At 54.2% G+C, this 16,406-nt stretch overlaps 1 protein-coding gene across 4 annotated transcripts in view; it reads left to right on the top strand.

Annotated features, from left to right (window-relative positions):
• Positions 1-7,291: 7,291 nt before the first annotated feature.
• Positions 7,292-16,406, top strand: part of RPS6KA1 (ribosomal protein S6 kinase, 90kDa, polypeptide 1) — a 32,802-nt gene continuing 23,687 nt past the window's right edge. The window contains exons 1-2 of one of the 4 annotated variants that reach the window (XM_006777498.2): positions 7,292-7,336; positions 16,162-16,278. Coding sequence is in view for 3 of the 4 variants with exons in the window: in XM_006777496.2 (XP_006777559.1) it covers positions 15,214-15,348; positions 16,162-16,278 (252 nt within the window). In the remaining variant the exon portion in view is untranslated. Of the gene's footprint in view, positions 7,337-13,403; positions 13,498-15,169; positions 15,349-16,161; positions 16,279-16,406 lie in introns of those variants that run through there. The other 3 variants (XM_006777497.2, XM_006777496.2, XM_015557256.1) reach the window with 3 other exon arrangements.

Genomic DNA, 16,406 nt, shown 5'->3' with positions numbered 1-16,406 from the left:
CCCTTGCCCCTTCTTCAGCTCCACCCCCCTCTGCCTCGGGTGTGTGCAAGAGAAGGACGGTTCCGCCAAGCGCCGGAGAGGGGATCCGGTGGGGCGCTGAGCCCTGGCCTCCCTCGCACCGCACACCTAGGACCCATGCCGGGAGCTGTCGGGGCTTCCTCCATTAGCGCAGACGGGCAGGGCCGGGGTGCCTGATGTCTGGGATTCTATGAGACGAGGATCATGGCCCCCTCCGCCCCCCACTTCTCCTTGACGTCTCCCAGCGCCCTCCCCCTCCCCGCTTCTCCACTGCGGACCCTAGCAGGATTGTCCTTCTTGACCCTTGGCAGTTACGGGATGTGAGGTGACACCGCTGGTCTGGGACTGAAACTCTTGGTTTTCTTTGCCCCGAGGCTAGGGCCAGAGGACACCAGCGTCCCCTGCCCCAGATTGTGGAGAAGAGAGTGGGAAAAGCTCTTCGACCTTGTGAAGATTATTCCTGGAAAGGGGAGGACCTTGGTGCCTGCTGCCCTCTGGTGCCCCCTCCCATGGGCAAGGCCCCTGGGCCCGTGGAGAGTTTGGCCTCTGCCAGCCTAGCCTCTCCCAGAAGCAGCTCCTCCCCTGCTCTGAGGATTGTGTGGTGCCAGGCCCTAAGCATGCTGGAGGCCAGCTCTTCCTGTGCCCTTTGACCCCAGGGTCAAGGTCAAGCCCCTGAACCAACAGGTCAAGAAAATTTTCTCTGCAGCCTCAAGTTGGGAGGCTGGTGGTTCTCCCTTTCCGAAGGAGATGAGGGGATGTGAAGGGAGGGTGAGAAGACCTCACTGAGCCCAGGAGCCAAGGCGACTCCCCCTGCCTAGGTTCCCTTCTCTGCCCTCTCTTACCTGGGGCCCCCACCAAGGGCCCTGTCTCTCAGGGTCACAGGTTGAGATCAGAGTGAGAACCCTTGGTCCCCAGCATCCAAGGTGTGCTGCCCCTTTAAAGGGATGGTCATGGCTGACACTGGCTGTTGGAGGGTGGGTGAGGCAGGATTAGGTAAGCAACCTGAAGGCGCAATTTGGAGTAAATTGCTCTGGGATCCCTGCCACAGGGTTTTTGCAGGCCCGGCATGCTCTTGGAAGTTCTCTCTCGCTGACTCACCTTACACTACCCTCTGCATCCCCTATTACTCCTCCCCCACTACCCCAGGTCTGGGTCACTAGGGTCTGGAGAGGGCGCCCTGAGGTGGATTCCACCCCCCTGTAACCTTGGCCTTTCTAGAGGTGGTAGATTGGGAGAGGCCAGGGAGGAACTTAACTCGAGGATTTACCTTGGAGATAGGGAGGGCAGACACCTAGGAGCCTGATTCCCAGTCCAGGGCACAAACTTCCTGCTTTCCTTAGGGAATCCTGGGGCAGGGGCCAGCTTAATCAGGGGCCAGGTTTTTAATAGGAAACTCAACTCAGTTTTGAGTACCTACTGCATGTGAACTCTGTGAAAGGAGAAAACTGGCTTAGTTCCTGGGATTGGGGCAGGAAGTGAATGGGGGGCGGGGAAATGATTTCTCCAGGAGCTTTACCTTGGAAATGCTGTGTGACCCTTAGTTAGTCCTTAGCCTCTCGGGGCCTCCTGTTTCTTCAGTGGCCAGGACTGGGGTTTTGCTTCTGCTTCCTGGGTGCAGAGCCCTGGGTACTGCTGTCCATTCTCCCCCTCCCCCGCTCCGTGGAGGTGCCAGGCAAATGGATGTTATTGTTTGGGTAACAAGAGCCATGGGGCAGCCAGGGCATGGGTTGGGCTGTTCTCACCGGAGAACAGGGCCTCCCTGTTCTTAGCCCAGGTGACATGTAAGTGATACAGCAGCCTGACCTGCAGGTATAGGCACTGCCTCTGGCTCCTGGCTGGGCAGGAGATAGACAAGGGGCTGGTGGGGGTATTTGGTAGAGGCCTGGGATCTGGACTGCCCTGCCCTCCCAATGACGCTGCTGAAAATGGGCTGCTGGGAGGCAGGGCCTGGCTCAGGGTGTGGCCCAGGTGGAGCAAACTCATTGGAAGTGTGGGGAGGATTCTGCCTGGGCCTTCCCTGACTTTGCTGAAAGAAGTAACCTTGTCCCCAGGCCCAGCCCTGCCATCTACAGAGCTTTACTGTGTGCCGCCCACCCTGCTTCATAATTAATTCTCATATTTAAATAACTCTCATAACAACTTCTCAAGGTCGGGAATATTACCCCCATTTTCATATGAGACAACTGAACTCAGAAAGAACTGGCCTATGAATGTATGTCAGAGTTAGTACTGGAACCCAGGTCTCTCAAGTGTGGGGAGGCTCAAGGATGGGGAAGGGTTGGGATCAAACTGGCCCAGGTGGAAGGTTCTCCGAGAGAGGCTCCGGATGTTGGCAGACTCCTCATCCTGAAAAGCCCCTGTCCAGCCTTTGCCGAGGATGGATTGTGCCAGCCAGCCCTGGCACCTGGCTGGCCCCCAGCCTCCAGCATCGGGCAGAGCTGCCAATGCTGGGCTCTGAACCCAGCTCCTGGGGCTGCTTCCTGCCTGCGGGGCACGTGCTGTCTTTGTCCATCTGCTGCCTGGCTTTTCCAGACGCTGCCCTGGGCCCTTCTTCCCAAAACAGAGCTGCTTGAGTGGGACGGAAGATTGCCTCTTAGAGCCTATCTCTGACTTCTTGGGAAAGGGTACAATGGTTGGGGACCCTGGGCAACTGTCCCCATGAACAATGCTCTTTGAGAAAGAGGGAGGAGGGTGGATCTCCATCTTCTTACGAAGCTGAAGGGCCCTTCCTGTATCAGACTTTTTAAAAAAGTCTTCACCCCAGAATATGTTTTTATTTTTTAAATATATTTTTATTAATTTCAGAGAGGAAGGGAGAGGGAGAGAGAGATAGAAACATCAATTATGAGAGAGAATCATTAATCAGCTGCCTCCTGCACGCCCCACACTGGGGATTGAGCCCACAACCCAGGCATGTGCCCTTCACTGGGTTCGAACCCAGGACCCTTCAATCCGCAGGCCCACACTCTATCCACTGAGCCAAACCGGCTGGGGCAAGAATATATTTTTATTGATTTGAGAGAGAGAGAAAGAAACATCATTGTGAGAGAGGAACATCAATTGGCTGCCCTCGCCCCTTCCCCACCCCATATGCACCCCGACCAGGGACTGAACCTACAACCTAGGTATGTGCCCTGACCGGGAATCAAACCCGCAACCTTTTGATGTACAGGACGATGCTCCTAAACCAACTTATCCACCTGGCCAGGGCAGCTGTACCAGACCTTTTAGACAAGGTCCTTCATTCAGTATTCTGCAAGGTCAGCATCATTGTCCCCTTCCATTCATTCATTCATTCATTCAGCAAATATTTATTGAGCACTTATCATGTGACAAGTACTATTCCAAGCAACAGGATGCAGCTGTGTATAAGACAGACCTGCTTTCATGGTATAGATGAAGGAACAGAGGCCCAGAGAAATGATGTGACAGACCCAAGGTTGGAGTGAGTGGCTGGCAGAGCTAGGATTAGCAGCTGTATCTTTGTGGCTGCCGAGCTGTGTTCTTTCTGCCATCCATGCAGCAGTCAGGTCAGGACAAATGAACCCTGTCTTCCCTGTGTGGACCCTGGCTGAGGGGGAAGCTCACCTGTGGTCTTTTTTGTACTCCTAGTCTTTTCTCCAGGGCTGCCATTTCCTTCTAGAGACTTTATGTATCAGCTCTTACAGATGTGGGGTTCCATGAGGATGCACCCAGGCCAGAGACCCTGGGACTGGAAGCAGCCACACAGGGCCTGTGGGTCCCCTGAAGCACCCAGGTCACTGCTCAGTAAGCCCACACCTCTGGGTATACCCACTGCCTCCTCCCCTCCCTCATTTGGGAGGGGACTTTGCGTTATGGCCCCATGTCCGTTGCCTGCTAACCGAGGGACCTCAGTGGGTCCCTTCACTTCCTGAGCCTTGTCTGGAAAATGGGAGTAAAAGAGCCTATTCTGGGCTCCCTGCTCTCTTTGCTGGGTTGAGCTTTGATCTGACGTACTACGTGCTTTATCTTGAGCTGGGTGTCAAGGATATGATGACAGACAAGCCAGGGCTCCTTTCTGAGTTAACCTGCAACTTCCTCAGTGCTGTGGGATGCAGAGGAGTGAGGAAAGCACTCGAGGCTGTGTGGACAGAAGAGATGGCATTTGAAGTGAGTCCTGGGAGAAGCCTGGGAATTAGCCAGAGTGACAAGGCAGGAAAGGTTTTCTTGGTAGAAGAAGTGAGCCATCATGCGAATGCTCAGCAGCATGAAATAAGCTGGCCGGTCCAGGGTTTCAGGTCGTTCAGTTTAGCTTCAGAATAATGATGACTATTGTTTATGGACCCAGTCCATGCCTGCCAGGGACAGATATTTATAGACTATTTTGTTTGCCTCTTACAGCCACCCGATGTGGCACACTACTGTTGTCCCCATTTCACAGATGAGGCCTGAAGCCCTAGGAAATGAAGTAACCTCAGGGTGATGTAGGTGGCACGGAATACAGAATTTGAACCCACAAGGTTAGGTTCCAGAGCCCATGTTCTTTTTTATTTTTTTCTAAATATATTTTTGTTGATTTCAGAGAGGAAGAAAGAGGGAGAAACATCAATGATGAGAAAGGATCATTGATTGGCTGTGTCCTGCATGCCCCACACTGGGGATCGAGCCCACAATCCAGGCATGTGCCCTGACTGGGAATCGAACCGTGACCTCCTGGTTCATAGGTCGACACTCAACCACTGAGCCACGCTGGCCAGGCCTGAACCCATGTTCTTAATCACTTGTGTTGGGTAGTTAGAAATGATAGCTTCAAAAGCTGTGCCAGGGAGCTGGGACTGTATTCTGCAGGCAGTGGGAAGACATGGAAGGGTTTGGGGCCTAATACATAGCAGGTTCTCAATAAGTAGTGAGTGAGTGACCGAGGAAATTAATGGCTCAAGTGCAATGATCACAGCTGAGTTTTACGAAGGTTGAAGATTTGAATGGGGGAAGGTTGGGCAAGGAGCTGTGTGTAGGCTGTTGAGACATCTGTGGGAATTCTATCAAGAGTCTAGCCAGGGTTGGGCAAACTTTTTGACTCGAGGGCCACAATGGGTTCTTAAACTGGACTGGAGGGCCGGAACAAAAGCATGGATGGAGTGTTTGTGTGAACTAATACATGTTAACACTGCTGCTGGTGAAGGAGCGGAGGGGAGAGCAAGAGAACCCTCCGTTCTGTCGGCTCCGCGGGCCGGATAGAACAGCCGAACGGGCCGGATTCAGCCCGCGGGCCGTAGTTTGCCCACGGCTGGCTAGACTGTTGGGTGAAGTGGAGCTCAAGCTACAGATGCATCCTGCCTCCTCCTGGGCCCTGATCAACTTGGCCCTTCTCCCCAGGCGGCTGAGAGATGACAGCATGTATGTGTATGTGCGTGTGGAGAGGCCTGCAGAACACTGGCCCTAGGGAGGATTAGGGGCATTAAAGGGGCTCAGGAGGCAGGATGTCCTGAAAGTGGCGGAGGGAAGCTGTTCCAGGGGCAGGGAGATTATGTAATGGGCAGAACACAGCTGTGCCTGCTGCTGCCAAGCAAAGCCACAGCTGCCCTGTGGACCCAGCCACTGACTTCAAAGTCCTGACCTGCCCTCGGCTGGGTCTTCCTAGCTATTAGGAGCCTCTGTCTGCCTCACCACACTCTTGCTGTGCAAGGAAGAGTGGGGACAGCTCCATTCAGCTCCCCAAGTTCCAGATAAAAGTAATCACCTTGTATCACAGGACTGGGCTGGGTTTGGTATACTATAGGCTGGGCAAATATGTCAAACTCGTTTATTTAAATAAACAAGGCATGCAGCCCGTCGGCCACGAGTTTGACATGCTTGCCCTAGGGTGAATAATGCCCACCTGAGTGTGAAGTCTGGGGACTGGAAAAAGCAGGCAGGACTGCTCAGAGATTGACTCCAGTGTCCACCCCTCTGCAGGAAGTTCCCTGCCTGGGATGTGGGCTGCTCTTTAATAGACTCTTTGGAGCATCTCCTGGGCGTCAGAGACCAGAATTTGAATCCCCACTTACCAGTTGTGTGACCTTAGGTGTCGTTACTAGGCCCCTTGGCCTCAATTTTTTCCTCTGCCAAATGGGGCTAGGGCTTCCCTCTCAGGTCATGAGGATTTTTAAAAAATATATATTTTATTGATTTTTTACAGAGAGGAAGGGAGAGAGATAGAGAGCCAGAAACATCGATGAGAGAGAAACATCGATCAGCTGCCTCCTGCACATCTCCTACTGGGGATGTGCCCGCAACCCAGGTACACGCCCTTGACTGGAACCGAACCTGGGACCCCTCAGTCCGAAGGCCGATGCTCTATCCACTGAGCCAAACCAGTTTCGGTCAGGTCATGAGGATTTAATGATGCCATAGGTGTGAGGCACTGAGCCCAGTGCTAGACATGTGGGAGGGGCTTGGAAGAGAGCAGCTGTTAGCATGGAGCCCTAATTGCTGCCCTCCTGGCACTCCCATTTATTCGGAAGGGCAGGCCTGTGTGTAAATAGTCTTTGCAGCCCAGCTGGTGTTGCTCAGTAGTTGAGCATCAACCTCTGAACCATGAGGCCATGCTTCGATTCCCCGTCAGGGCACATGCCTGGGTTGTGGGCTCCATCCCCAGCGGGGGGCATGCAGGACGCAGCTGATCAATGATTCTCTGTCATCACTGATGTGTCTATCTCTTTCTCCCTCTCCCTTCCTCTTTGAAATCAATAACAATATTTTTTTAAAAATAGTTTTTGCAATGTGACAAGTGGTACAATGAAGGAATGTGGGGGCAGAGTGAGCCAGTAGTGGTTCTGCCTGGCAGGATAGGGGTCTCAGAGGGGGCAGGACCAGAGTAGCCACTGTCTCTGGGCTGGATATTTCCCAGACTTCGTCTCTTTCTACCCTTGCAGCATCTCTGGGAAGTGGCTATAATTACCCACATATTACAGATCAGGAAACCAAGGCTGTTTGCAATTGGTACAAAGTTATAGTTTGTCTCTGGCAGAACTGGCATTGGGAGGAGGTGACATCTAATCTGGGCCTTCAAAGATAGATGTTGGCCGGGCAGAGAGTTGAGGGAGGGAGTTTCGAGAAATGCACTACCTGGATGGTGAGAGGCTGTTGCAGGAGGGCTTGGCACCTGTGCTCTCACTGTGCAAGTGGAGTTGGGAGACCCATTCAGAACTCCTGCCCCACCTCCAAGTCCTCCTGAAACAGCCAAGGATGGGGGGACCCACGGGTCTATCTTTGCTCTGTCCCACGCTGATAAACCCTGACAATGTTCTGTAATCTCTCTTCTCTTTTCCAGAATGGACAGGCACCTGGGGAAGAAGCTGGCCTTCAGTCATCCAAGGTGAGGGCCAGGGCTAGCATCCTGGGCCAAGTTCTGTGAGGGGGGCACTGTGTGCCTGGCCATGGAGGAGGAGGGAGGGAGGCCTGCCCGCAGCCCACCTGGGTGTGAGAGTCCTGGCCTCTCCCCTCTTTCCCAGCTCAGCCTTTCTTCTCTGGTCCCAGTTAATCCCCGAGGCAACCCTGTGCATGGAGATCAGTTGCTCCAACCTTCCAGTTTCTTAGGTGAGAGGACAGTGGCCCAGACAGGGCCAGAGCAGAATCCATGCTAGAACTCTGGTTACCCGTCACCCAGGCTAGGGCACTTCCTTAGTTTATTTACTCTTGGCATCTGGGCTGACTGTGAGGAGAGGGCTGAAGGGGTGTGGGGAGAGGCTCAGGTCAGGTAGGCCTGACAAGGGCCTGGAATCATCTGGGCATGTGATGCTAGAGAAATGGGCACACAGACCATTTCTCAGGGCTCCCAACTCCCAACATGAGGCTGTTCCCTCACCTCTGCTGTCTCTGCTTCCCCTGGGTTCTCCTATACCCAATTGTGAGGGGCCACAGAGCTGTGTTCTCCCCCTTTTTATATATATTTTATTGATTTTAAAGAGGAAGGGAGATATATATATATATATATATCAATGATCAGAGAGAATCACTGACTGGCTGCCTCCTGCATGCCCCACACTGGGGATTGAGTCCAAAACCCAGGCATATATCCTGACTGGGAATCAAACCGTAACCTCCTGGTTCATTAGGACAACGCTCAACCACTAAGCCACTGCAGCCGAGCGCCCCTTTTCCTTAATGTTTTTACTTATTTTAAAGAGAGAGGGAGGGAAAGGGAGAGAGAGAAATATTGATTGGCTGCTTCCTGCACGCCCCCCTCTGAGGATCGATCCCACAACCTGGGCATGTGCTCTGACCAGGAATCGAACTGGTGACCCTTTGGTGCATGGGATAGCGCTCAATCAACTGAGCCACCCTGGCCAGGGCTCTTCTTCTCCCTTCTGAGTCTTAATTTCCTCATTGTAAACTGGGGATAACAGTGCCTACCCATAGGTGTGATGTGAAGAACATGAGACAGTAACTACTTGGTACACAGTGACTTCAGCACCAGCAGTATGAATGCCCCAAGGCCTTGCTCAGCTCCACTTCTTACTAGTGGCCACACCCTCCAGCCTGAGTCTGCCTGGGCACCAGACCTGCCATAGGCTCGACCTTTGAGATACACCCAGGGCTGGTCCCCATGTTTGTCTTGACTCAGCCTCCTAAGATAAGGTTGCTGAGCTGCTTGAGGTAGGGCTGGGTGAGAGAAATAGGCTCTTGCCTCCTCTTCTGGTGGTTACTATGGCAACCTTGGGCCACCAGAAGCCAGGCAGGTGATGTGGACTGGGCCCCTTGGTTTGCTCAGCCCCATGTCTGCACAATCTCCTCCCACGAAGTAGCTGCCCAGGGAAGAACCTGGCTGTACATATCTTGGAGCTAAGATTCTGGGGTTGCAGCTTTGGGGATGTTGGTGGTAAGTACAGCTTCTTATCCCAAGAGTTAGAGTGGCTGGTAGGGAGAGGACAGAAGCTTACCCAGTCAGGTAACCTACATTTAATCCCAAGCCTATGACTCCTGCTCTAGAGAAGAAAATTCTGGTGTGGGATGATGAGGCTGGAGATGGAGAGGGTGGGGAGAGCCTCGAATACCACTTTAAGGAAGAGAAAGAGCTTAATACACACCTAACACCACACTGGGAACGTTCCCTTTAGTTTTCACAACAGCCCTGGAGGTAGATATTGTTATTATTCCCATTTTACAGATGAGAAAATTGAGGCCCAAGGTCACATAGGTGGTGGGCAATGTAGTCAGTCAGATCTTGCTTGACCACACTCCTCCCAGCGCAGGGAACACTCAGTGCTGTAGAGGAAGAACATTGGGTCCCCTATGACCCCCAACTTCCATTATTCCTAGCAACCTCCTCATCCATCTTCTCTGTTGCCCCAGAACGTCACAGTATCCCCAGTGCCCACTTCTGGGCTCAAACACCAGGGGGCGCTCAGTCTGTGTTCAGGGCCTCATCATTTTGTGTAGTGGAATGAGCTGGCAAAGAGCTGGTGTATCATTTGCTTCATCAGACTTTCAGGGCACCCTGCTGTGCCCCTGGGGAAACCCAAAATGAAATCAACATCCTCACCCTCAGGGAGCTCTCAGGGGGGCAGGTGGAGACAGGAAAGCTATGTGATGGGCACTGTGATGGGGAAGAACACGATTGTAGGCATGCAGAACTTCCATTCTGTGCCAGGCCCCATAATGGTCAGAGCAGTGCACCACCTCCCAGTGCGCACATTTCTCTCAGTGGCAGGGTGATGTGAGCATGTCAAGTGGCACCTAAGCTTAGGACTGAGCGTGGATCAGATGGACAATCACTGCCAGGGGTTGCAGAGGAAGAAACACTGGGTGGGCTGTAGAGGACCAGGCCATCTTCCCTGTAGCGCTGGCATTTGGCTGGGCCTCAAAAGGCAGGATTTGGGCACTTGGAGAGAAAACTGGGTCTTCCAGGAGAAGAGGTGGGAGGGGGACTTGGGAGTCAGGCATTCTGAGTTCAGAATCCTGCCCCTCTTTCCTGTTTGCGTCATAACCTTGGGTGAGGGGTTTGCTCCTCTGAGGCCAGATGCTTTTCCTGTACAAGGCTATCCAGAGGAGGGCATGGGATGTGTATATGTTAAAAATCTAACAAAGTATGAGGCACAATGTTGGTGTTCAATACTTGTTTTATTTTATTAGTTTTGAGCAGAAAGGGAGATTTGGGGTTTAGCAGCCATAGTGTAGACAAAAATCTAGGGTGAGAGCTCCCTGGATCTTTTCAGTACCCAGGGTGCACCTGGTGTCCTCAGGCACACTGGGGTTCCATTCACCCTCCCTTCCTTCCTGGGGGTAGACTGGGCACCCCAGGCCCCCTCCCCTGGCTATCTCCGGAGCTGGACCCCTTTGAAGTGCCTGTGGTCTATTTTGAGAGCTGAGCATCTCCCCCCTCCCCTCCTCTCTTCCTGTTTATGAAACCCTGATCCCTCCGGTCCCTCTGGCGCCCCTGGCTGGAGCTCAGGCAGGATGTGACTGGACTCTGTGGAGCCTGGGGAGCCTCAGGTGTTGGGGGAACTTCCCTTAGATTGGCCAGGGCAGGTAGCCCACCCTCCCAGCACCTCGGACCCTGTGGCGGGGCTCTGTCCCTTCTACCTGCCCAGAGGAGACACTGCAGCAGGAAGACTGTCCACGATGCTAGGGAGAAGTTCTGTTGACTGTGTTCCTCTGCCTCTGTGGCCCATTTTGCTTCTAGAAACAACATCTCGTTTTAACTTCTGTTTTACAGAGGAGGAAACTGAGGCTCAGCTAGAGAGAGAGTTTGCCTGGGAGCGCTCAGCTAGTGAGTGAGCAGTTCTTAACTTCCCTCCCTGCACTCCTGGCCTCAAGCCTCTTTTCACCCCATCTCTCTACATCAGCGGTTCTCAACCTGTGGGTCGCGACCCCTTTGGCGGTCGAATGACCCTTTCACAGGGGTCACCTAAGACCATCCTGCATATCAGATATGTACATTATGATTCATAACAGTAGCAACATTACAGTTATGAAGTAGCAACGAAAATAATTTTATGGTTAGGTTACTACATGAGGAACTGCGTTTAAAGGGCCAAAAGGTTGAGAACCACTGCTCTACATGATGTGCCTTTTTTTCCTCCTTTCTGTCTGGCCAACTCCTGTTCCTCCTCAGGGTCCTGCTGGACTGCCTTCTCTCTGGAAGGTTTTCAGACCTCACCTTAGGCCAGTGATGGTGAACCTTTTGAGCTCGGCGTGTCAGCATTTTGAAAAACCCTAACTTAACTCTGGTGCCGTGTCACATATAGACATTTTTTGGTCTTTGCAACCATAGAAAAGCAAAGACTTATATTTTTGATATTTATTTTATATATTTAAATGCCATTTAACGAAGAAAAATCAACCAAAAAATGAGTTCGCGTGTCACCTCTGACACGCGTGTCATAGGTTCGCCGTCACTGCCCTAGGCAGATAGTCACTGCCTCTGGGCATCCACAGCACTAACTGTAGCTCTGTCGCCGGCAGTTGTGTTTTGTTATCATGTATTTATTTTTTGGAGCTACCTGAGATCAAGGCCGGCATCCGCTTCAATCTGTGTGCTTCCTAGTGTGTGGCTCCTGACATGGGGATGGAGCAGGGCGCCAGGAGCTGTGGGTGATGTCCACATGGGAGGCCGCTGGCTGGCCTTGCAGGGAGGGCAGTGATGAAATGCTGAGGAGTGTCGGCTTTGATTCTGCTGTTAGCTCTCCCCCTTTCTAACCGTGTGGCCTTGGCCAAGTCACTTTCTGAGTTTAGTTTCCTCATCTCTGAAATGAGACTGAGATGCAGAGTGTGGCAGAATCCATACCAGCAATGACTGAAGGAAAGAACAGCCTTACTCCAGTAAATTTTTGGAGGCACAGTTCTCATTGTCACTCCATGCCAGTCCTGGCCTAGTACCTGAGGCCAGCTCCCCCATCAAGGATGCCTGGAAACTGGAATCCTCCTCACCTGCCCAGAGGCATGCTGGGGAGACAAGTTGGGGGACATCTGTCCTACAGGAGGGGCAGTGCCTGGGAAGCCCTGCTGATGCTGCCCACTGGGGAAGGGGCTGTTGATATGCGTTAGGGTCAGGAGTTGGCAGGTAGGCTTGGGCTGTAGCTGGTGGAGGGAGGCCCAGGGTGAGGACCCTAGGGACCAGGGATCAGGCGGGGTCTCTGGTCTTCTCTCCCAGCTGCCTTGTGGGAGGAAGTAAATAAGAGGAAGTATCTATAGGGGGGAATGGGGCAGGAACCAAGGGATGTGGTCTGGTGCCTGTCCTACCCTTCTGCCATCCAGAGGCCTCACGGGCCCTGCACATAGCCTTCAGCAAAGGCGCTTCTGAGACCGTTTCCTTCCTGTTGCCCCTTCTTGTACCCTGCTCGCCACAGATCATCTTCCTTTGCTTCTCAGGGACTCAAGGGTTGGGGTGGCTGAGGCCTGTCCGAACCTCTAAACTGCCTGAAGAAGCTGGGTGCAGTGAGAAGCCTCTAGGACAGCGGTTCTCAACCTGTGGGTTGCGACCCCTTTGGCAGTCGAGCGACCCTTTCACAGGGGTCGCCTAAGACCATCCTGCATATCAGATATGTACATTACGATTCATAACAGTAGCAACATTACAGTTATGAAGTAGCAACGAAAAAAATTTATGGTTGGGTCACAACATGAGGAACTGTATTTAAAGGGCCAGAAGGTTGAGAGCCACTGCTCTAGGAGGTATCTCACAAGCCCAGCAGGCATCATCAGATTGCTTTATTAGAGGCTCTGTGAGGACTGGAAGGGGAAGTCGGTGTGTACGTGGGGGTGTTTCCACATAGGGGATGTCTGTGGAAATGGTTTCCGATCATCGGCCTGTGTGTATTTGTGTGTGTGTGTCAGTTCCTGTGGGTATACTGGGGTGAGTGATGTGGCAGGGTCACGTGGAAGGGGGCTGGGCTGGTCAACCCCTGCCCCAGGCTACCTGCTCCTCGTCCCAGACCTCTGTGGGTCCTTGCCAGGGCCTTCGGCCCCCTGGCCCATCCCAGAGCCCTGGACTGTCAGGCTCCTCAGGGCCGGGCTGAGTATGGTGGTGCCTGCTCTGTGGGCTGTTGTTTTGGGTGGGCCTAGCCATGGAACGGTCACTGTGGGGGAAGGTGTCTGTGCTGTAGGCTGGGGCAGTTAGAGCCCATGGCTTGCTGACTTCTGCCCCTCATTCTCTCAAGGAATGTTTGTGGGTCCTAGATGCCCACTGTGTCAGTGCCTTATCACCTGTGACTCTGTCTGTGTTCCAGTCTCCCCTCCTTAGGATTAGAGGAGACAAGTAGGGGTGTGTCCCTGCCCCCTCTCCCCATAGTCATGGGCTTGGGGTCTACAGTGTTCCCTCCTCAGCAAGGGAGACTGACCCATCTTCTGTCCCTCCTCCCTGCAGAGGGGGAAGTGAGAAGGAGGGGGTCAGGGACCCTGCCTTCTGTGCTAGGAAGGCTGAAAAAGCAGAAGTAAGGGGAGTAATGGGGCCCTCTGGCTACCAGCGTGAGCCCCACCATGCAGACCCCGGCAGATTTCTCCAGAGTTGAGAGAGACTCACTCTCCTGTCCCAGAAAGGTGAGCAGAGGGTTGGCCTGCCTCCAGCAGTGTCTGTCACCATCGCTCTGGGCAAGGAATGGGCTTGGGGGTAGCTCTGTCCCCTGGGGTTTCCGGGTGACTGCCTCTGCCTTCAGGGAGTGTTCTCAGTCACAGACAGACGTGGAGGCTCAGGGTGGGGTGGGCAGGGTTTGCTGTGTGGCTCTGCCTGTCCCACCCAGGGCTATTCGCGGACCTGATTAGCTTGCGGCTTTTTGTGACTGTTCAGTGCACCATGACCATGGGGCTGGCCTCTGGGGGTCAAGACCTGGAATGGGAAGTTCCCGGACTGACCCTAGTACTGAGGGAGGGGCGGGCTTGGATGAGAGACCATGGCTCTGGGTGACTTACCTACCCACCCTTTCCTGGCACTTGGGGCCTGCCAACCGCAGGCATAGCAATAACCGGGGAAGGACTTGGGTTCTGCCACCACTTCACTTTGAGCCTGGGTGAGTCACTGTCCTCTAGGCCTCAGTTTCCTGTGCCTAAATGGGCATAACAGCTTTTGGGATATTTGGATCAGAATCAAAGTCGTCAGATTGCACTCAGATGCTCCTCTCAGCCCACCGTCTTAGTCCTGGTCCCCCCTCAGACGTGGAGGTCCTCAGAGATGGGTCTGCCTAAAATACTCGACTGTCCTCCCAAGTGCTAGGGGTTTGCAGGTGACATCCTCTCCCCCAGGCAGACCAGCAAGAACCAGAGCTCTGTCTTTTGAGTCCAGGGTCTGATGTTCCGAGTACCTGGCTGTCTTTGCTGCCTGTGTGTCTGCCCTGGGTACCTGTCTGTCTGCTTGGGCCTCACTGACTGGCTGTCTCTGTCTGCTGCCCACTTGCCTCTGTTGTTGGGCTCCTGTCTCTGTCACTGCTTGGTGAGGGCCTGGCTTTCCCTGTTGGGCACATGTCACGTGTTAGATGTCTGTTGGATCAGGTCCTCTTCTGTTTCTGCCTGTTGAGTACGTGTCCCCATCTGTCTCCACCTGTTGGCTGTACGTCCCCATCTGTCTCTGCCTGTTGGGTCCCCATCTGTCTCTGCCTGTTGGGTTCATGTCCCCATCCATCTTTGCCTCTTGGATGGGTCCACACCTGCCTCCACCTGTTAGTGTGAATCTCTGACCACCTCCGCCTGTTAGGTATGAGTCTCTGTGCACCTCTGTCTGTTAGGTGTGAGTCCTCTCCTGCTTCTGCCTGTTGGATATGTGTTCTTCCTACCTCTGCCTGTCCATCCCTGCCTGCTGGGCATGTGTGCCCTCTGGTCTCTGCCTGTTGGATGCCCACATTCATTCATCTTCACCTGTTGGGTGCCGGTCTCTGCCTGCTGGGTGTCCCTCTTTATCTGCCTCTGCATGTTGGGTGCCGGTCTCTGCTGGTTGGGTGTCCTTCTTTATCTGCTTCTATGCCTGTCTCTGCCTGTTGGGCACCTATCTACTCCTCAGCAATTGGGTTGGCATGTAGGCCCACAGGGAGAATAGGGTGGAGGGCCAGAGGGCAGCCCTCAGGCAGTGGGGCAGAGAGAGAGGAAGGGAACGCGGTGGAGGGTGTAGGCCTGGAACTAGGAAACCACAGGCCCTGAGTGATTGGCGGCGCAGGCCCAGCCCCAGCCCCCGCCCTCACCCAGCACATCCGCCTTGGGCCCGGCCACCTCCAAGGCAGCCCTGGAGGCTGCCGGCTCCTGCCATGGTGCCTTGGCCCTGCTGGGCGGATGGAGCAGGATCCCAAGCCGCCCCGTCTGCGGCTGTGGGCCCTGCTCCCCTGGATGCCCAGGAAGCAGCGGCCCAGGATCAGCCAGACCTCTCTGCCTGCCCCTGGCCCTGGCTCTGGCCCCAGGCGGGACTCGGTGAGTGTGGCCGGATGAGTTGTCCTGGCTGAGGCCCTTGGAACAGGTGCCCAGGCAGCCAGTTTGGCCTCAGCTGGGCTCTCCTAGCCCAGGCCTGGCCCTGCTGGGTGACTGGACTCTGCCTAGACTTGCTTCCTGGGGAAGTGAGGAGGCACTTCAGGGCTCCAGGGTGACACCGGAAGATTGGAGGGACGGCAGAGGGTCCTAGAACAACTGCCACCTGGTGAGGGGTTTCTGGTAGATTTGTATGAAGGAGCTTGGGGAGGGTGGGGCATGGAGTCTCTGGCCTTAGCTCCTGCCCACCCAAATGGGCATTTACTGGGTTGGTCGCTGATGACTTGTGGGTCCCTATGTATCTCAGCCTTGTCTCTCCGGCCAGTGGAATCCTGTTATCCATCCTGTCTAGGAACAAAAACCCAGTTCTGCCAACCCAGTATGAGAACAAACCCTACTTCCTATTGTGGCAAAACCAAAACCTTTACAGCAGGGGGAGGGGAGGACCTGAGGCAGGTCTCTGGGCCTCAGCCAGAACCGGGGATTGGCTCAGCATGGCCATGCCTGGGCCTCCGTTTGGGCCGGAGCATCAGGAGCAGTAGGAGCAGTGCCTCATCTGACCTGCACCTTGAGAGTTTGACCCTCCCTGGCCTTTGAAGCCCTTTGGTATTGATGAGTCTGGAGGCTGGTCTCGTCGGGGTGGTTATCTCTCTGGGCCTTGCAGGGCCCTGTCTGCTGGGAGTGGACTTGGAAGGGGGCCATGCCCTGTGCTTGCCCAGAGAGAGCCCACCGTGCCCACCAACTCTATCCCTCCGTCAGGATGAGGGCGTCCTCAAGGAGATCTCCATCACGCACCACGTCAAGGCTGGCTCTGAGAAGGCTGACCCGTCCCATTTCGAGCTGCTCAAGGTTCTGGGCCAGGGATCCTTTGGCAAAGTGAGTCCTGAGCCCACACCTGGGCGGGCAGCACTGGTTATGTCAGGGGTGGGGATGAGAGCTCACCTTGGGGCTCTGAGGACCAGAGGGCAAGGGTGGATGGATCTGAGGGAGGACGAGAGGTCACC

This window comes from Myotis davidii, unplaced genomic scaffold, assembly GCF_000327345.1.
Source record: "Myotis davidii unplaced genomic scaffold, ASM32734v1 scaffold149, whole genome shotgun sequence".
Lineage (NCBI taxonomy): Eukaryota > Metazoa > Chordata > Mammalia > Chiroptera > Vespertilionidae > Myotis > Myotis davidii.
The sequence above is the reverse complement of the archived record's forward strand: the minus strand, read 5'-3'. Positions and strand labels throughout refer to the sequence as shown.